We start from the raw sequence: 20,653 nt of genomic DNA on the forward strand, positions 1-20,653 counted from the left end.
ACAACTTGAGTATTTTATGATTTTACTCAAATTATTATTTTTTCCCACCCTTATTTACACATGCTTTTTTTTTTTTTTTTAATATTCCTCTCTGCTAGTCTTTTTCTTATTGGTAAATCGTAAATGGTAATCAATCACGTGTGTGACCACTGACCAGCTTTAGAAATTTACTGACGTTAAAAGAACGCAATATCACTGTTTTCACGTTTGGAAATCATGAAAATCCAAAACCATTGCGTGGGTCCCAGGTTAAACCCAAAGATGTGGTTTGAAAAACACCGGCTAGGTTATCTCTAAATCCCCAGAGTGGGGGGAGAGAGAGAGAGCAAACAGATTCCACAAAAATAAAAGAGTCTTTTCTGAAAACTGATTTTCCAAAACCGAAAACGTCTTTTCTTCCACTCGTAGCGGACGGAAAAAACTCTCGCCCCGTCGCCCCGTCGCCCCGTCTCCGGCGATCGCCTCCCCCAATTCCGGCTTTCTTGCTCAGACTTGTTGCAGGTGAAGCTCGCTTCTCTCCTCTCTCCCACTCTCTATCTATCGTGTAAACCTTCAAATTCCCTTATTATAAGCTTATTCAAGATTTACCCCGAATGGATCTACCATCTGAATCTCATTACAGGAAGTTTCCATCTATGCGCAGCTTTTTCGTTCAAGATCCATGCACGGTATCTTGTAGGTCAGCTCAAATTTTACCTTTGCTTGTGAGAACTTCTCCCCTCCCCCGCCTCTGAATATAATTTTTGTTTTTGTTTTTTGGTAGTACTGAATTTAAGTTCGATGGTTTTTGATTCAACTATGTTTTTCTTTGATCCAAACTTGGTGCTTATTTCACGATTTCTCGGAACTGAAGTAGTATTGAGTTGGGAGGTGCTCTGGTTAACATCCCCCTTCCACTTTTCGCTTCCTTTGAACATCTGAGCAGTTGTGTTTGTCAGCGTTTCAATAATATTGGGCTCTTTGAGTTGGCCAGCTAAGCACGAATTGGTTACTACCGAGGCTCTGATCTTATTTTAGACTTTATATTTGTATTTCTAGGGTTTTTAGTACTTGTTTCTGCGTCCTTTTTTACCTATTCTGTGGTGGCCTCGAACGAATAGGATCTGATATTTTCTTCTGAATTTGCAGAAGTTAAGGAGGTGGTTTAGAACTCTCATGAAGATTATGTTACCGGTATCTTCCTCATCTGTTTAGCTATGGTTTTGCTTATAAAAATTTAATGTAGGCAATTCTAACTTTAGGCTTCTCATCCATGCAAGGTTCAAATTCTGGACGTGCTCCCCTTCTGGATTGAACACTTTTCAGTGTAGGACAGGTGAGATGAACACTCGTTGGTGCGTAAAGATCATGGCATCAAATAAGCACTGTTTTTTATGGATTAATCTTTGATGTTCAAGCTGCTAGACTACTGTTTGTATAATTTGGTTACAACTTCCTTCGACCTTACAAATAAAAGAAAAGAAGCTTTTCTTCTTCCATTAATCATTTTGTTATGAAGAAAGTAAAGGACGGTTAAAGATTATAAAGTGATATTATGGTCCTCTCCATAAAATCCGAGATAAGGCTGAGATTTTTCTGTTCTCTTTTATGGAGAGTACATGTTCTAGGGTCCCTGTTGAAAAAGTTCTATTGTCAGAATCTATAATTTTTAAGAAATGGGAAGCTGGATATCGTATTTTTTAGGCATAAAGCTTATTTCTCATGGAACATTTTATATAGTTTAGAAGAATTTGGAGGCATTTCATATCATATATGTTATTCACAGTCATAATCCTTTTGAAATATGTCCTTCATCAGTGTTTTGAAGGTGGTGGATAGATTACCAAAAAAAGAAAAAAAATGGAGGGTGGATATGGAGCTTATGTGAAGCTCACGACTCTGTAGCGTGGTCTTGGAATATTGGGGGCTATGATTATTGAAAATTTAAACAATTTTTCTTTTGTAGGGAAAGACTGCTGAGTGGAATTGCAGGATGGGTTCTGCATAAACATAATGCAGATAGAGTGGAACTGTAGAGCAGGACCTGCATGGATGATGTCAGATAGTCTGTTGTATGAGGCCTTGTTGAATTGATTTAATCTGACTTAACTTGTTAAGCATTATGATTTGAAGATGCAGGGTTGCCAACAATCCATGGGAAATGATGAAACCATAAAAAAGTGGCTGCTATTATGACCATAAAAATAATGTTGCTATCCTAGATGAACTTCAATTATTAATACGTAACAACAGATGTTGATAAAAAAAAAAAAAATACATAGCAGCAGATGAATGAAGAGTTTCTAATGGTTATTTGGAACTATGTTTTATTACCTGTTCAATATAATTTCCTCACAAGCATTTAATGTTATTGTAGAATCTAAATTTTTCTTTGTTTCAATGATAGATAGAAGAACTAATTCCTTTTTTGGGGGATCCTATATTCACGTCGTCTGTACAAGTAAGAAACTTTCCTTTTTCTAATGTACCTGCTGTTTTTCTTTTCATCAATAAGTGATTGGCCAGTAGTGATAGATGTTTCAGTATACAGAGGATGGTTTATTGAAGTGTAAACAGTTCAGGAGAACTAGGGTTATTTAAATATGTTTGTTGGGTGACTAGGAGGACTAGGTGTTTTGTTAATAGACAATTGTGTATAATAGTGTGAATAGTTGCATATCCTTTTTCTTTTCAACGTGCTCTTTATTTGTATGGAGATTTCTTGAGTTCTTGATTGTTATCTTAAGTTCTTCATTTTGTATAGGTTGATTTGGATTTGGTAGTGTATATTATGTAGTCTTATAAAGCTTCCTCTCTGGGCAGGACAGGATGGAGTCCCAACAGGTCCAAATTGATGACGAGAGTAACCAAGATGAGCCTGAAGTAGCAACTTGGACAGACGCTGAAGAAAAATGCTTTATTGATTTAATGATACATCAAGTGAAGGCAAACAATAGGCCTACTTCTACTTTTAACTCTGAAGGGTGGAAGTATATTGTGGAGAACTTCAACAAAATGAACAAAAAGAATTATAGTAGAGAGCAATTCAAAAATAAGTATCACCAACTAAGGAGAAGGCGTTCCAACTATTATACCATTGTGGGGTACCCAGGGGTGTCAATAGATCCTGTCACAAAGAAACCAATAGCAAATGTGGATGTTTGGGAGATGCTCTATGCGGTAAGGATTTCTAATAGTGTGAAATATGGTGAGATTGTCTTTACATTATGAGATGCTAACTTGATATAAAAACTAAATTGTAGAAGCACAAATTTTCCAGACAAATTAGGAAGAAGGGATGCCCATTTTTGGATGAGTTAGACTTTGTATTCTCAGGAATAAGCGGTAATGAAGATTTGCCAACTGGAAACAGTGAGAACCCTTCAAATGATGAAGTAAAGCATGTTCCAGAAACATCAGATCCTCATGGTACTTGGGCACAGAATACTGCTGCAATTGATGAGAATAAACTAATCGAGTCAGCAACTTGGACAAACGCTGAAGTAAAAAGTTTTATTGAGTTGATGGTGCATCAAGTAAAGGCAAACAACAGGCCAACTTCTACTTTTAACACTGATGGGTGGAAGTATATCATGGAAAATTTCAACAGAATCAACAAAAAAAATTACAATAAAGAGCAATTCAAAAATAAGTACCACCAACTAAAGACGACACATTCCAACTATTACACCATTGCAGGGCATGCAGGGGTGTCAATAGATCCTGTTACAAAGAAGCTAAAGGCAAGTACTGATGTCTGGGAGAGCCTCTATGCGGTAAGGACTTTAATGATGTGAAGTATATAGAAATTGCTTTTGCTATTATATGACACTAACCTTAAAAAATTAAAATTGCAGAAGTACAAATGGGCCAAAAAAATTAGGAAGAAGGGGTGCCTGTATTTGGATGAATTAGATTTCATATTCTTAGGAACAAATGCCAGTGGAGATTTTGCATTTGGAAACAATGAAGACCCTTCAGATGATGAAATAAAACATGTTCCTGAAACTTTGGATCCTCGTGGTACTTGGACACAGAATACTAATGCAAATGAATCAGCTGCAGAGATTTCTCAGACAGACTTCATTGATGAGTCCAATGAGCGTCACACCAGGAAGAATAACCTTTTATCATTAATGAGGAAGTCCAAGAAACCCAGACAATCCTCTAAGATGTTGTTTGCCATGCAAGCATGGGCAGAGGCAAGCAAGAACAAGTCTAAGTTGTATGAGATGCAGTTAGCTGAAATAAAGGAGGCTCGACGGCAGATGCAAGCACAAGTTGAGAAGAGAGACACTTCTGTTACCAAGTGTATGGAAGTAGTGAATGATATACATTCTCAGCATGGGCTTCGAATTCAACAAGTGAAGGCAGCAACTGAGTTGTTTGAAAAAGAACATTGGAGAGAGACATTCTTGGGCATGTCTAGGGACTTGCAGGTAGCATGGCTGCAGGACCTTCAGGGATAAGATGTGTCCCTAGCCCCTAAATGATTTAGAATTGTAGCCATTGGAAGTCTGTTGTTTTATGACCTCTAGATAGTTTGGAACTATAGTTTGCTTTTGTATTTATTTATTTTTTTTCTCCTTTGGTCAGTTCCTGATAGACGTATGTTTATCTATGTTCTTCTGTATGTCTGATAGTGGTTATAGTATCATTGATGTATAATAGATGGATGATACTGGGGTCAATTGGAACTTGAGGGGGCAAACTCTTCTTCTACCTGTGGGCATTTTTCTTTCATTGCCCAACGTGGGAGGATCACTAGTAGTAAGGTAGATCGGCTTCTTGATGATCAGAAACCAAACAATCAATTTTGGTATCATGGTCTTCAACATCAACTTGAAGAGCATCAAGTTCATCCGTGCAGCCAACACAACAAACATTCTACTACTTGCATGCTTTGGGTACAATTTGTAATGCTTCATGCTTTAGTTGTTAACTTTTATGTTATTGTTTATTAAGATTGTTGCTTAGGGCTCAACATCTATTTGTATTGAGATAATCTTAGTTAGTTAATCTATTAGTACTGAACCCTCCTCTACTAAGAACTGAAGCTCTAGTTCACCTGTTCTTAAAAAATAAAAAATAACAAAAAAAGACCTCTAATTCATCCTAATGCTGGTTAGCCTTGGATATTAGAGCATAAGCTATCCAGTTTGAATATTGATTACGTTCAAATTTAAGACTTCTCTCCCTTCTAGAACTTGTATTTGGTATGGACTTCTTACCAGTCATTTCACCCGTTTTCTTGTTGGTTTAAATTTAATAAAAACTGGAAATTATAAAAATAATTTATTTTATCTACCTTAATTGATTTATATATTTTAATTTACATATAAATTATATGTTAAAAATAAAAATGAAAACACATTTTTATTTGAAAAATGGAATTATTCTTTATATAAAAAATACTAAATAAATAAATCTTTTCAACAAAATTAATAAAAACTGAAAATTATAAAAAATATTTTATTTACCTTAAATGATTTATATGTTAAAAATGAAACATATTTATTATTTGAAAAAAAAATAGTTAGTATTTATATATACAAATACTAAATAAACAAAATTTCCAAAAAATTAATAAAAATTAAAAATTATAATTTTAACAACCGAAAGAGAGTGATAATTATTGTATGATGTGTACTACTACAATCTCTCTCTCTCTCTCTCGACTTTTACTGTCACTATAGTGGTGAAGACTGTGAAGTGGCTGTATGATGATTGTTATCATAAAATAGTACTAAAAGGGCAGCCCAATGCATGAGGCTGTTTCCAAGATTTGAACCCTGGTCACCCAAGTCGCAATGAAGCAGCCTAACCATTGCACCATGGCGGCAAGGCCCACCCTCATTAACATAAAAAGAAAGTAAAATAGGGAAGAGAAACAAAAAGCATAGAAGAAGAGACAGTTGCTGGTTAATCACTTTTGATATGGCAGCATTTGAATTGGACTTGAAGAAAAATCACTTATTCAAATGCACTAGATCTGGAGTTGGTATAATCTCTTAGCTGTTGTTAGGTTTCCATCGATTGCTTTTCTAAAAAAGCAAGTGAAAAATGGTTAAGGGAGTAACAACTTTGAAGGGCTTTGAAGGCAGAGGGTTTGAAGGTAGAGAGCAATGATGGAGAAAGGATTTGTGGAGAAAAAAAAATGGAAAATAGCTTTGAAGGTAGAGGCTAAAGAATTTCTTCTTGAAGAAATGTGGATTAAAGGAAGACTTAGCCTGAAGATAAGGGAACAAAAAATGGCTACGGTGCTTGTGGAAGGAACTAAGATGATTAACTGGCTGAAAGAGTTCCTTTCTGATGCAGCAACAAAAGGGAAGTAGTGTATATGGAAAGAAAAGTTATCCCAGATGAGTAGCAAGTACGTAATGCAAAGTAAGAGGAATGTAAAGGGATCATTCATATCTCTTTTTCTGAATATTTTGCTAAAGGAAAGAGGCAAATGGTTTGTTTTCTTGAAGGAAGAAACAGTCAAGGGTGGAAAGGAGTGGCTAGTATTTTATCAAACTTCCTAAACATAAGGAAAATGGAAAAAAAAAAAAAACAGAGATGATGGAGAAAGGGGACAATGGCCAGAGTTTGTATGCTAGCACTCCTAGCCCACTTGTGGAAGAGGAACCAAAAAGGGAGCTCCTTGCATTGGCACATAGCAATAGTAATCCTTCCTTTGTAGCAGACAGGATGTCAGGGCATTGAGACAACATGCTAATCTTAAAAGCTGAGAAGAGGGTATTAGATTGGAGGAAAGTTGTAGAACTCTTGAAGGTTAAGTTGTGCTTGGTGAAGACTTTTACTTTAACTCTATTTGAGCAAGAGAAGGCAGTGTTGGACCATCTTGAAAATCAGGTAAATGTTGAAGCGTTATGTATTCAAGACGTTCTAGGAACCTTTTCAAAATTTAAATGGTCTCCATGCTCCAACTCCAAGTTCTTCTCAATTGGAGATAATGTGATTGTTCGGTTAGTTGGGTTGCCATTCTATTTGTGGAATTAGGATATTGCAAAATCAATTGCTCTGTTGTGTGGTGCTCGATTAGATGGTGTTTTTTGGGGAGATCTATGTAGTGCAACTCTTCTTCTGAGTGGAGTAAATCCAGAAGAGATACCGAGGAAGCTGAAGTTGCCTTGTGGGAGGAGTATTGCTATCGTTGTAGTTAGCAACCTCTACTGAAGTTGCCTTGTGGAGGGATGCTAGACAGGAGGAAGACAAAGGGGTTGAAGGGTCGGTTCTATGTGGTAGTCTAGGGATGGACAAACAAAAGCAGATGGAAACTTTCACCAAAATGGAAAGATAACTTTTAAGCAATCCAAAGATTCTAGGATATAAACAAGTTGAATGGGTCAAATGAATCAAACTTACTTCTGGTGCCAGACTGAACAATGCAAGGGTGTGACAACCAATAGAACTTTCATGAGCAACAAGGCAAGGGTGTGACAGTCAATAGAACTTCGTGCAAGCATTATCTTCTGGTGCCAAACTGAACAAGTTGAATGGGTCAAATGAATCAAACTTACTTCAAGGAATGCATGTCTTGAAGGGAGTAGTTGGAGAAAAAGGAGTGCAAATAGATGGGTTGAAACAAACAAGTGGGCCTCTAAGTGAATTGGACCAAAAGATAGGTCACGTGACTGTTTAAAAAATCATGTGATAGGGGATAGGATTCGAGTGACAATAGATGATTATTACGGTGTATCATCATCCCAACCCAAGTCCAACCAAACTGAGAAACAGAAAGAGCATAAAACTATGGGAGGAGTTTGGACATGGAAACCTAAGCTGCTATCCTATTCTATTAGCCTAGAAAAACCAAACCCAAGGTACGATTGGCAAAGGGATAAGGGTGGTGTTTTCGACTCAGATTGAGTGAGCATCGATGATGAGAATACAGATGATGAAGTCTTCACAGTTTCCCCTATCCCAGGAAGTGTGGAAAGCAAAATAAAAGCTTTGGTTGATTCAGCGGAGGCGAACGGTGTAGCGTTACTATTTGAAGAGAGCAATATTGGTTTGGAAATAGGGGCAACGATCGTGGAAAAGATAAATCCTTTGGATGAGAGGGCATCTCAATCAGAAAGGTACAAAGAACCAGGCAACGTACAAGATTAAGGACAAGAAGGAACGGGATGTAGTAAAACACTCTCACCGACTCTTGGCAAGGCAATGACAGACCCCTTATCCCCATTCCCTTATCCAAGTATTGATCCAAAAATTGTCACCCTTGGCAAAAGGCAAATTTCTAGAAACCAGAACCTTCCAAATCCTAGTGCGTCTCCCTCTTAGTTACAAGGTATGATGTCTCTTTTGGTTTATGTAAGTACTGATCTATCTCCTTCTAGTCCTTTGCACACAGGTGAGACTAGCCCGATACCCAAGCTTGCCATTGCCAATGTTTCAACAGAAGTGGTCGGTAGTGATAAGATGTCGGCAACTGATGAGGAATGTGACAGAATCTGGGAGATAATCTTGGAGATTTTTAGGATCTTAGTGAAAGATGAACTAGAAAATCAGAGGAGAAAGGGTGAGAAGGGTGACAGTCCTTAGTTTAGGCCAAAAGAGTTGTGAAAAGAGTTTGACGCTTTGATTACAAAGAAAAAAGGGTCAAGAAAAAGTAATGGTAGAGGCAGGGGGTAAAAAAAGGGTGAGAAAGGAAAAATTGAGTGCGCAAAAGGTTCTAAGTAAGCTCAAATGAGGCTCAAACAAGAAAAGGAAGAAGAAGTTAACTGAGGTGGAGAAGTTGCATTGTAATGTGGTGTATGATAAAGGGAGCACTGGGAGAAAAGATAGGAAAAGGTAAAGTAGAGGGAGTGTTCAGAAAGCAGACATAATTTAGCTTGTTTTTTTGCATGAAAATATTAAGCTAGAATGTAAGAGGTCTAGGAAGAGTAACTAAGAGAAGAACAATAAGAGAGATGTTAAGAAAGGAGAAGCCAGACCTTGTGTTAATTCAAGAGTCTAAATTGATGGAAGTGAATAAGACAAATTTGGACTGCTAGGGGAATCAACTAGGCCTTCTCACAATCTTGGGGATCTTCTATATGGAATAATGATAATGTTGAATGCATGGAAGAACTAATAGGAAACTTTTTAGCCTCAATCAAGTTAAAAATAAAGACAGATGGCTTTGTTTGGGTTCTAACCAATATCTATGGGCCGAATTCCAATAGGGAGAGAGAAGGTTTTTGGGAAGAACTGGCAGCAATCAGGGGTTTGTGGGAGGGCTCATGGTGCTTGGGGGGTGACTTCAATGTGATCAGGTTCCTTCAGGAATCAAATAACCCTAGCCATAGGATTACTTCTAGTATGAGAAAATTTAATTGTTTTGTAGATACAAATGATCCGAGAGAGCTGTCCCATCTTCAAGCAAAGTTCACATGGTCCAATTTTCAAGAGACACCTATTTGTTGCAAGCTAGACAGATTTCTCTTTACTTTAGACTAGGAGGAAGGGTGGTGGAGCCTACTGGTTAGAGCCTTGCCTAGAACTACCTCGGATCACTGCCCTATTAACATCTCTGAAGAAAGATTGGGAGGAGGGCCTTGCCCTTTTAGGTTTGAGAATATGTGATTGCTTCATCCAGATTTCAAAGCAAAATTAAAAGAATGGTGGGAAGAAGACCAAGTGAAGTTTAGATGGAAGGGTGTTAGATTTTACTAAAAATTGCAAAGATTGAAGGGTATGATTAAAGAGTAGAATAAGGAAGTATTTGGGATATTGGAGGAAAGAAAGACACACATCTCACATAGAATAGGGTAATTAGATGAGTTGAAAGGGGAAAGGACAATAAGAGAGGAAGAGAAATATGAAAGATGGAGATTGAAGCATGAGCTGGAAGAGATTCTAAGGAAAGAGGAGATTTATTAGAGACAAAAATCTAGATGTCGATGGTTAGAGGAAGGTGATGGCAAATACAAGCTTTTTCCACTTAGTAGCAAATGGGAGAAAAAGAAGAAATCCTATTGCTCAGCCTCCCACCCAAAAGATTTTAGATCCATCAGCTTTGTAGGTATCATGTACAAAATTGTATCCAAGGTGTTAATTAAGAGGATTAAAAAAGTGCTTCCCTCTTTAGTCTCTCAACATCAAAGGGCTTTTGTGTTTGAAAGACAAATAACAAACCAAATCCTTATTGCAAACGAGTGTGTGGAGTTTGAAAAATGGAGATAGGAAAAAGGGCTAGTTTGCAAATTGGATTTAGACAAAGCCTATGACTTGGTGGATTGTGATTTCCTTCTAGAAGTGCTATGGTTGAAAGGTTTGGGAGAGAGATGGTGCAAATGGATAAAGAGCTGTATTTATTCCTGTCATTGTTCCATTTTGGTTAATGGGGTTTCCAGAGATTTCTTTCTAGCTAAAAGGGGCCTTCGACAAGGTGACCCCCTTTCCCCCTTCCTCTTCACTTTAATAGCAGATGTGTTTAGCAATTTGATTTCAAGGGTTGATACAATAATCTGATACAAGGTTGGAGAATTGGGAGGACTAATGTGGTGGTTACCCATTTATAATTTGCAGATGATATTCTAATCTTTTGTGAAGGAGAAAGGGAGGAAATGACAAATTTGCAAAGGATGGTAACCCATTTTGAAAGGATTTCTAATCTCAAAGTAAATTAGAGCAAAAATAATGTAGCAGGATTAAATAGGGAGATGAGAGAGGTTGAAAGACGAGCTAGTTTGTTGAGATGTGAGGTAGGTGACTGGCCTCTATAGTACCTTGGACTACTCTTAGGGGGAACTCGACTTCAGTTAGATTCTGAGATCCGGTAGTGGAAAGATTCACAAAAAAGCTTGTTGGATGAAAGAGAAACTACATATCTCTAGGGGGTAGAATAACCCTAATAAAGTCAACTTTGACTAATTTGCCAATCTATTACCTCTTAACCTTTTAGATCCCTATAAAAGTGGCCAATAAATTGGAGAAATTGATGAAAGACTTCTTGTGCGAGCCAGGGAAACAAAAAAGAATCTTTTGGTAAAGTGGGAGGTGGTTTCAAGGAGTAGGGATAGTGGAGGCCTAAGGTTAGGAAACATCAAGCTTAGAAATATGGCTTTACTAGGTAAATTGCTGTGGAGGTTTCCTTTGGAACAAGAGAACCTATGGCATAATGTAATTGTAAGCATTCAAGGCATGGCAAACAACAAATGGGATGTTGGTCTTGATCCTAGGGCAACAAGGGCTTCTCCATGGAAAGAAATTCACAGTTTGCTACCTTCTTTCCTTCTGTTAGTCAAGTATGATGCTTGTTTGGGTAATAAAATTCGTTTCTAGGAGGATATTTGGCTTGGGGACATTCCTCTCAAAGACAGATTTTCATTTATTCATTCTTTGTCCCTTAACAAAGGGAAAGTGATTTCTCTAGTGCTTGTTAATGAAAATTCTTGGGATCTAGGTTTAAGAAGAGGGTTGAGGGATCATGAAATGGACTTAGTAGATGAACTAATCTCACTTCTTAATACTATTTTCCTAGACCTATCTTGTCATGACAGCAAGATTTGGTTAGAGTCCCCCTCTGGCTCCTATACTTGTGCCTTCTTCTCCGCCCTTCATTCCTCATACTTAGGAGGTTCCTTTCCCACAAAGTTTGGTGTAGTCCTGTACCCCCAAAAATAAGAGCCTTTAGTTGGGAGGTGGTGCTTCAGAAGATTAATACTCTAGATAATTTACAAAAAAGAAGATCAAACCAGTGATGTGAATGGCAACAAGAGCGGCCATTGTTTGGTCTTTATGGGAAGAAAGGAACAACAGAATATTCCAAGGGGCATAAGGATCAATAGAACAAATCATTGACCGTGTAGCCATTAAAGTCATACATTGACTAAAAGTAAGTGATTTATTTAAAAATTTTTCAGTGGATGATATACAAAGGGGCTGGTTAGCAATGGCAAATTCTTCAACTAGACAATTTGTCTTTTTGCCCTCTTGGACACCAGCAGCACAACAAAGGGTAAAATTGAATTTTGATGGAAGCTCCATGGGTAATCCAAGACCTTTGGGAGCTGGGGGAGTTTTTAGGGATGGGGAAGGAAGAATGATGGCAATATACTTTGGTCCCATAGGAGTGAGAGACTCTTTGACAACTAAAATTTTGGCTCTCCTACAAGGCCTGAGATTTGCCAAGCAATGAGAGTTTCAGAACTTGGAGGTGGAAGGAGACTCTAAATTGTTAATAGGGAGGCTGCAAACAAAGAAGTTGGGTGTATGGAAGTTTAGAGAGCAAATAAGGGAAATAATCTGCTTGGTAAGGGAAGTTGGAGTAACATTCAAATGGGTAAGGAGTTTGGCAAACTCTGTGGCAGATAGCTTGGCAAAACAGGGGACCTTTAGGGAAAACTTATTTTGGACTGTACTATAAATCTTGATGTTAATTTGGGGTCAACACTCTTTGTCTAAGTGGTTGATAGTGTAAGATGCTTATTTAATATTCTTAATGAAAGTAAACGTTTTCAATCAAAAAACTAAATAAATAAATCAACTCTACATTTAGTGTTAATAATGTATTTATGTGATTTATATTCATTTTCCTATCGTATCCAATTGTTTGTATATCTTTAATTTTTTTTTCATTAATCGAGTGATAAAAATATTTATTAATCACCAAAAATAAAAGTTACAAGATCTTGTTGATAAAAAAATAAAAATTACCCAAGTGTGTACACACACACAGTCATTGAGATGGACGAGGGAAATGGAATCTAGTATTATTTTTTCCTTTTTTTCATAAAAATTACAAGAATGTCACTCTTTCTCTCTCTCTCTCTCTCTCTCTCTCCCTCTCTTTATTACAAATTACAAGTGTCATTTCTCTCTCTCTCCTTATAAATTACAAGAATGCCACTCTCTCTCCAACTGAAAGAGACCTCAGCCCGACATCTTGGCTACTAGGGGACCTACAATCAAAAGTAGTTGAGTTCGAGCTTCTGAGCTTAAGCTCAAGTCTCTAATTCGAATCAAGTTCGAGCTAGATGACACCTTGACCACTGAGGGAGACCTCGACTTAGCACCTCAGTCATTGAGAGAGATCTCGGCTTAGCACCTCGACAACTGAGGGAGACCTCAGCTCGACACCTTATCAACTAAGGGAGACCTTAGCTAGATACCTTAATTGCTAAGGAAACCTCAACTCGACACTTCAACAGTTGAGGGAGACCTCGATTTGGCACCTCGACAATTGAGGGAGACCTCGGCTCAGCTCCTCGACTGCTTGAGAGACCTGCAATCAAAGGTAGCCGAGCTCGAACTCTCGAGCTTTTGATTCGAGCTCAAGTCTCTAAATCGAATCGAGTTCGAGCCTGATAGTTTATGAGTGAGCTCCTGCAATGCAGGGCCCCCTCCGCTAGTGTGTGTGTGTGTATATATATATATATATAGGAAAAGTACGGAGAAACCCAATGCACATTTCTGAATTTCACTGTAAAGCTATAAACATTCAAAATGTCAAAAACCCCCACTCTATACAACCCCAACTATACTTTGGGCCTAAAAATTCTGACCCTAGGCTGAACCGTCATTCTCTCGTTCCCAAAACCCAAAGCCCAAATTCTGTTTCTTGAGATTCAGCAAAATTCTTTACTTGTATCATGTGAGCCTTATATTTTGGCTCTGAGCTTTGGGAACACGAAAAAAGTGGCTTCAGGGTAATGACTATAAGCTTAAGGCTATCCAAGAATCGGCAATAACCAGATATGAAAACGTTTATTAGGAATCGATCAACCATGAACGTAATTTTTATTAATTGGTCTTTTGCCGGGCCAAAACTATACAACCGTGAATCATTAATGATTACAAAATCACTGGAAACATGTTCGTGAACAACAAACTTTTGGAAGGAATCCAAAGGAAATCCTTTTCAAACATCCCATGATTGATGATTCTGCAATGTTTTGAGAATTTTGTAGCTGAAACAGCTCTATTTCTGTTTCTGGCTTTCCAAGGTGGATAAACTGTGTTTAGTGAAAAATCCTGAGAGCCCAATTCAACTATCAGTCAAATGCATTTGCTTCCCTCTCTTTATTTGGGGAGATTAGATAACTAAATGCAATGGCTGTATGCCTTTGTTAGTCATAAATTATATATAATCTACAACCATTCAATCCCTCACTTTGCATTTATAGCTGGTGTCAGACACTGTCATTGATTTCACAACCTACTTTTTTTTGGCTAACCTGAAGATTCAATTAAAATTAATTGGATATTCATGAAGTAAAAGAATACATTGGACCACAGTCATTTAATTTATCACTGTAAACATCATATATTATATCACTAGAGTTTCATAGCATTCAAGTTAATACTAATTCCCTTCCAAATGGGCGTTGAATGCTGTTACATAGGCGTTACTTTATCATTTAAACCATCATGCTGATTCATAAATTGGCATTGATTTTTGTGCATGTCTATCGATGATTTTTTAATTTATTCATTATTATTAATTTTGGTTATACAAACAAATCAAGTAATCAAAAGCTATACCAAATACATACTTATTCAGAGCGTTTCAAGCAACTGAACTACCTTAGCTGAATCTTTCAGCTCAGCTCAATTCAGCCATTTCAGTCTTACAAACTGTCTGAAATTCCTTTTTTTTTCATAATCGCATAACACATGGAAAACGGACGGGTTCCACTTCCACAAGAGATTAAAGTCGTTTTTGAAAACAAAAATTGTGGATTTTCGAAACCTGGAAACGTCTTTTCTTCCACTTGTAGCGGACGAAATAAGATCCAGGCCCGACTCCGGCATCGACCCTCTCAACTCCGGCGTCCTTGTTTCTACTCCACACTAGGTGAAGCCTTCTTTCTCTCTCTCTCTCTCTCTCTCTCTTTCTCATACCTTAACGAATCCCTGTATTACAAGCTTATTGAAAACTCAGAACGAATGGATCTATCGCATGAATGCCTTGGCAGGGGTTTTCAAACTTTTTACAACTTCAATTTCGATTTTCAGGCACAATTTCCTCTGGGTTATCTCAAATTTCATTGTTCTTTGAGAACTGTTTTTTCCCCTAAAGGAAGTTTAATTGGTTTTGATTTAACTGTATCCTTCAGTTTTTTTTTTTTTTTTTTAACTTTTTTATTCTTTTCATCAATCCTGTTGCTTCTGTTACGATTCATCAACATTCTAACAATGTTGAGTTTGGAGATGTTATCGTAACCATCTCCCCCCTCCTTTCTTGGTCTTACCCTGAATGTTGAGTATTCTTTTTCCAGGGTTTCGATTCCTTTGAAATGATTGAGTTGTCCGGTTAAGCACGAATTGGTCACCGTCGAGGTTCTGAACTTATTTAATCTCAAGCCCTTGATTCTTTTTCTATGTTTTTGGCATTGGTTCTGTGTTTTCCCTTTTTCTTTGTCGGCCTCGAACGACTAGGTTCCGATCTTTTTCATTCGATTGTGGAATATCAGAACTAGCTAGTATAAAGATCGTGATTTCATCCATCAATAATATCCTTCCCTACTTGCGTATGGCTTTTCTTATTAAAATTTAATATAGCCAATTCTAACTTCAGACTTTCCTAACATTGAAGGTGCAAATTCTGGATGCTCTCTCTCTCTCTCTCTCTCTCTCTCTCTCTCTCTCTCTCTCCAGTTTGAACACTTTTGAATTTTAACTGTAGGATAGGTGACCCGAGCACTTTTTTGGTACATAAAGCTCATATCATCAAAGGAAACCCTCTTGGGATTTTTAGTTTGTTATTTCAAGTGCAAGCTGCTTACTGCTAAATTACTGCTTATATAATTTGATTACCATATCCCACAAATTTAAAACTAAAAAGAGCAATCTTTGGTTGTTTAATTTTTTATTCTGTTATGAATAAAGTAAAGGAAGACCAAAAGACTATATGTTGATATTATGGTTGTCTCTGTAAAATTTGAGATGACGCTGGGACTTTTTCCTTCCACATTTATGAAGACAACATGTTTTAGACTTCCTGTTGAAGCATGGCTTCAACTTTCAAGAAATGGAGGGCTCAATATTAGATTATTTTGATAGATTATCAAATAGATCAAATATTGAAAACATTACAACCAGCCCTTGGAGAGGCACGGGATGTTACCTCTCCTAAGAAGTGAAATTTACATCAAGATAAAGAATATTAAATTTTTCCGAAACAGGGTTTATCTCTCATCTAACATTTTATTTACTTTAAGGAATTTAGTCACATTTCACACCTCCAATACATTACTTTGCATTTTCAGCGTCAATCCTTTGAAACGTCCATCAGTGTTTCAAAGGTGAAGGGTGGATATGGAGCATGGCTACATGTAGTTTACTTATTTTCTCATATCAAGTGGTTTGTCTTTGAATGGTGTATTGGTGGAACTATTGTTGATATTGCATGATATTAGCTCTCCTATTGGCTTTACTTAAAAAAGGTGTCATGAATTTTGTTTAGGTGAAGCTCATGTTTTTGTAGCACGGCCCCCTTTTACATCTCTTTCTTGGAACAGATGCAGTGAACTGTGGCCCTATAATTACTGAAGTATCTAAAAGTTATTTTTCTATAGTGAAGACTGCTGAGCGGAATTGCAGAAAAGGACCTGCATAGACATACTGTCAATAGAGTGGAGTTTCAGAGTGGGCCTATGAAAGTAAGTTATCAATAGCTGGAATTGATGCTTGGTTGAATTGACTTGATTTTACGTAGAGTTTTTCAGGTATTATGATATGGATGGAGATGCATGATAACAAGAATTTGTAGTATAACGATCAAACCAATAAAAAGAGTGGCTGTTATAACCAGAAAAATAATGGTGCTGTCCTGCACGCACTTCCAACTATTTATACATAAGGGCAATCAGATTGCAAATTCCTAATAATTTTTAGAACTATGTTTTATTAGTTGTTCAATACTTTATAATTTTCCTCGTTAAGTGTATAATGTTATCACTAGAATCTTATTTTATTTGTTTGTTTCAATGATTTTTAGTGGAAGAGGGTGGGCCTTGGCGCAACAGTTGGGTTGCTCCATTGTGACCTGGGTGACCAGGGTTCAAATCTTGGAAACAGCCTCTGTGTAACTGCAGGGGTAAGGCTGTGTACATTTGTCCCTCCCCAGACCCTGCATTGGTGGGTGCTTCATGCACTGGGCTTCCCTTTGAATGATATATGGTAGAACAAATGCTTGTATTAACTGGTCTTGTAGTTGCATCATCTGTTAGTATGATTTTCTTAATGTACCTGTTTTTTCTTTTCCCAAGTGGATGGAAAGGAGAGCAAGATGTTCATGTTTTATTAATAAATAAATGGGTTCTAAAGTGTGAATGGTAGCATGCGTTTTCTCTTTTTAGTATGTTTATTATTGTTATTTTTAAGTGGGAGCAAAGGCCAAATGTTTCATAGATGGCAAAATGGATATTAGTGTGCAATTGATTTTGTGTATTTTATCTTTTTAATATGTTTGTTGTTTACATGGATGCCATGAAGCTAAGTTGGTGGCAAGAGGGCCAGATGTTTTGTTAATGATTGAATGGATATTGGGATCTAATCTTGATCGTGTCCATGGTTTTTTTTTTTTTTTTTTTTTTTTTTCTTTGTGTTGTGGTAGCTACATCTGGATTTGGTGGTGGATGTCATGTAGTCTTATAAAGCTTCGTCTTTGACCAGGATGGATTCCCAATCTATCCGGATTGATGATGAGAGTAAGCAAGCTGAGGTGGCAAACTGGACAGATGCTGAAGAAAAAAGCCTTATTGATCTTATGATACATCAAGTAAAGGCAAACAACAGACCCACTTCTACGTTTAACTATGAGGGGTGGAAGTATATTGTCGAGCACTTCAACAAAATCAACAACAGGAATTATCATAGAATGCAATTCAAAAACAAGTACAACCAGCTAAGGAAGAAGCATTCCGACTATTATGCTCTTGTGGGACATCCAGGGGTGTCAATAGATCCTGTCACAAAGAAACCAATAGCAAATTCTGATGTCTGGGAGAACCTTTATGCAGTAAGGATTGTAATTGTCTTAGAAAATTTGAGATTCTTTTACCATTGTGAGATGCTAACTCGATGAAAAATATAATTGCAGAAACATAAGTTTGCCAAACAAATTAGGAAGAAAGGATGCCCATTTTTGGAGGAATTAGACTTCATATTTTCAGGAACAAGTGCTAGCGGGGATTTGGCACATGGAAACAATGAGGAACCTTTGGATGATGAAGTAAAGCAAGTTCCAGAAACATCAGATCCTCGTGGTACCTCGACACAGAATATTACTATAAATGATGAAAATAAGCAAGTCGAATTGGCAATTTGGACAGATGCTGAAGTAATAAGTTTTATTGATTTGATGGTGCATCAAGTAAAGGCAAATAACAAGCCCAGTTCTACTTTTAATGCTGATGGGTGGAGGTATATAGTGGAAAACTTCAACAAAATCCACAAAAAGAGTTACAGTAGAGAGCAATTCAAAAATAAGTTCCACCAACTAAAGAAGAAGCATGCCAACTATTCCACCATTATAAGGCAACCGGGGGTGTCAATAGATCCTGTGACAAAGAAACTAATAGCAAATGAGATTGTCTGGGAAAACCTTTACATGGTAAGGATTTTAACAATGTGAGAAATATTTACAATGCTTTTACCATTGTAAGATACTAACTGGATTTAAAATATAAATTGCAGAAGCACAGGTGGGCCAAAAAAATTAGGAAGAAGGGTTGTCCATATTTGGATGAGTTAAATTTCATATTCTCAGAAACAAGCATTGGTGGAAATTCGGCATACACAAACAATGAGGATCCCTCAAATGATGAAGCAAAACATGTTTTAGAAACACCAGATCCTTGGGGTACTTGGACACAGAATGCAACTGCAAATGAATCTGCTGCAGAGATCTCTCAGACAGACTTCATAGATGACACCACACAATCCAATGAGCACAACACCAAGAAGAGTGGCCTTCAACTATTAATGAAGAAGTGCAAGAAACCAAAACAGTCCTCTAAAATGATATTTGCCATGCAAGCATGGGCAGAGGCAAACAAGAACAAGTGTAAGTTGTATCAACTGCAGTTGGCAGAACTGGAGGCTCGAAGAAAGATGCAAGCACAAGTTGAGAGGAGGGACACCTCTGCTACCAGATGCATGGAAGTAGTAAGTGAGATACATGCACAGCATGGACTTCAAATTCAACAAGTGAAGGCAGCAACTGAGTTGTTTGAAAAAGAACACTGGAGAGAGACATTCTTGGGCATGTCTAGAGACTTGCAAGTGGCATGGCTGCAGGACCTTTAGGGATAAGAAGTGGCTCTAAATTATTTGTAATTGTTGCCTTAGGAGTTAGGAAGACTATTGTTTTATGATACCTAGATGGTTTCAGATAGTGGTCTGTTTCTTTCTATCTTTTGTTTATAATGATCAGTTTCCATTTGGCATATGCTCATCTATATTTTTCATTGTGTGTCTGATATTGGTAATAGAACCATAAAGGATGTTTTATGGTTAGACACTGGCGTCATTGCAACTTGTGATGGAAAAATCTGATACTAACTTTGGGCATTGCTTCTTTCGTTGAAAACTGATGCTAACAATGGGCGTTGGTTCTTTTATCCCAGTCTATGAAGATCACAAATACTGTTTTTAAGGTAGGTAAGTTTCTTGGTGATTGAAAGCAAGGCATTCAGGAGATAGACATCATTCTCTTCAACAAGATCTAGTTGAGAAACAAGTTCATCCATGCAATAGCCAAACAACAAACATTATACTCCTTGTATGTTGTAGATGCAATATGCTGTGTATTATGCTATGTTTATTACTCACCTTTGTGTTATCTTTTATTGAGATCGTTGCGTAGGGATCATTAACTATTTGTGTTCAGATAATCTATGTAGCTAGCTCATTTATCAGTATTAGAATTATTGTCTACTAAGAAACAGAACTGTATTCACCTACATGCTGGTTACCCTTGAATATTAGAGCAATGAGATGCCCATCTGAATCATGATTATGTTCCCATGTTAGAAGCTTATTGTATTGAGTAAAGTCAATTGAGCATCATTTGTCATGTATGGACTTCTTATTAATCATTTCACCTATTTTCTTGCTTAAGGTTCAAGTTTGGGTTCTTAAGCAGCTAGTGTTGTACTTTTGGTTCTGCATTTTTTACACTTTCGGCCAAAAAATGTAGTTAATTACATGTAGCAATTGCAGATTGATGACAATACAAGTTAACCACATGTGACAGGCGTGCTTTTTCAACTCCCTGAGCATTGGATGGAAAACAAGCCGATAACGATGATGTTGACATCATTGCCAGAGAAGACACAGTGGAGAACCAACAGAACTCCAAACCTTCCTCCCCAATGAAACCTAGATCATCAAAGACCAAGACAAATCGATCTCTAGCATGATTCATCAACAACAAAGCATGGTCACCAGACCTCAAGAGCTCCATCTCTCCAGACCCACTGTGCTTTAAACTCTTCATCTCATAAGATCCTGGTCAAAGCCTTCCGATTCTTCAAATGGGCCCAAGACAATGAATGAATGGCTTAACCCACAATGACCAGACCTACTTCAAGATGCTCGACATTTTCTGTTTGAAATCTCAATGCTGCTTAGAATCTCCTATTCTCCATGGAGAAGAAATCTAGAGGAACCTTCAAGCTTCAAGATTGATTCTTCAACAGCCTGATCAGGAGCTACGGCCAGGTGGAACTGA

At 37.4% G+C, this 20,653-nt stretch overlaps 2 protein-coding genes across 26 annotated transcripts; both read left to right on the forward strand.

Annotated features, from left to right (window-relative positions):
• Nucleotides 1–4,701, forward strand: LOC148874495 (L10-interacting MYB domain-containing protein-like). 16 transcript variants are annotated; one of them, XM_088965437.1, is made up of 9 exons: nucleotides 282–501; nucleotides 644–679; nucleotides 857–987; nucleotides 1,129–1,173; nucleotides 1,260–1,315; nucleotides 2,387–2,440; nucleotides 2,803–3,159; nucleotides 3,243–3,755; nucleotides 3,837–4,701. In XM_088965437.1, exons 7-9 carry the CDS (start codon nucleotides 2,809–2,811, stop codon nucleotides 4,446–4,448), a joined length of 1,476 nt encoding a protein of 491 aa, XP_088821563.1. In that variant the 5' UTR covers nucleotides 282–501; nucleotides 644–679; nucleotides 857–987; nucleotides 1,129–1,173; nucleotides 1,260–1,315; nucleotides 2,387–2,440; nucleotides 2,803–2,808; the 3' UTR covers nucleotides 4,449–4,701. The 16 variants fall into 16 exon arrangements, with proteins under 16 accessions (XP_088821555.1, XP_088821554.1, XP_088821566.1 ...); XM_088965434.1 differs by having other exon boundaries at nucleotides 285–501; nucleotides 623–704; XM_088965435.1 differs by having other exon boundaries at nucleotides 285–501; nucleotides 623–679; nucleotides 854–987.
• Nucleotides 4,702–14,502: 9,801 nt separating this feature from the next.
• Nucleotides 14,503–19,437, forward strand: LOC148874496 (L10-interacting MYB domain-containing protein-like). 10 transcript variants are annotated; one of them, XM_088964350.1, is made up of 6 exons: nucleotides 14,651–14,770; nucleotides 15,195–15,255; nucleotides 16,382–16,577; nucleotides 17,593–17,938; nucleotides 18,020–18,532; nucleotides 18,616–19,437. In XM_088964350.1, the coding sequence occupies exons 4-6, from the start codon at nucleotides 17,594–17,596 to the stop codon at nucleotides 19,225–19,227; spliced, it is 1,470 nt and encodes a 489-aa protein (XP_088820476.1). In that variant the 5' UTR covers nucleotides 14,651–14,770; nucleotides 15,195–15,255; nucleotides 16,382–16,577; nucleotide 17,593; the 3' UTR covers nucleotides 19,228–19,437. The 10 variants fall into 10 exon arrangements, with proteins under 10 accessions (XP_088820473.1, XP_088820475.1, XP_088820479.1 ...); XM_088964351.1 differs by having other exon boundaries at nucleotides 16,437–16,577; XM_088964347.1 differs by lacking the exon at nucleotides 15,195–15,255 and having other exon boundaries at nucleotides 14,503–14,770.
• Nucleotides 19,438–20,653: the final 1,216 nt, after the last annotated feature.

Source organism: Nelumbo lutea, chromosome 1 (assembly GCF_056320005.1).
Source record: "Nelumbo lutea isolate HS-2025 chromosome 1, American lotus-T2T, whole genome shotgun sequence".
In the NCBI taxonomy this organism is placed as follows: domain Eukaryota; kingdom Viridiplantae; phylum Streptophyta; class Magnoliopsida; order Proteales; family Nelumbonaceae; genus Nelumbo; species Nelumbo lutea.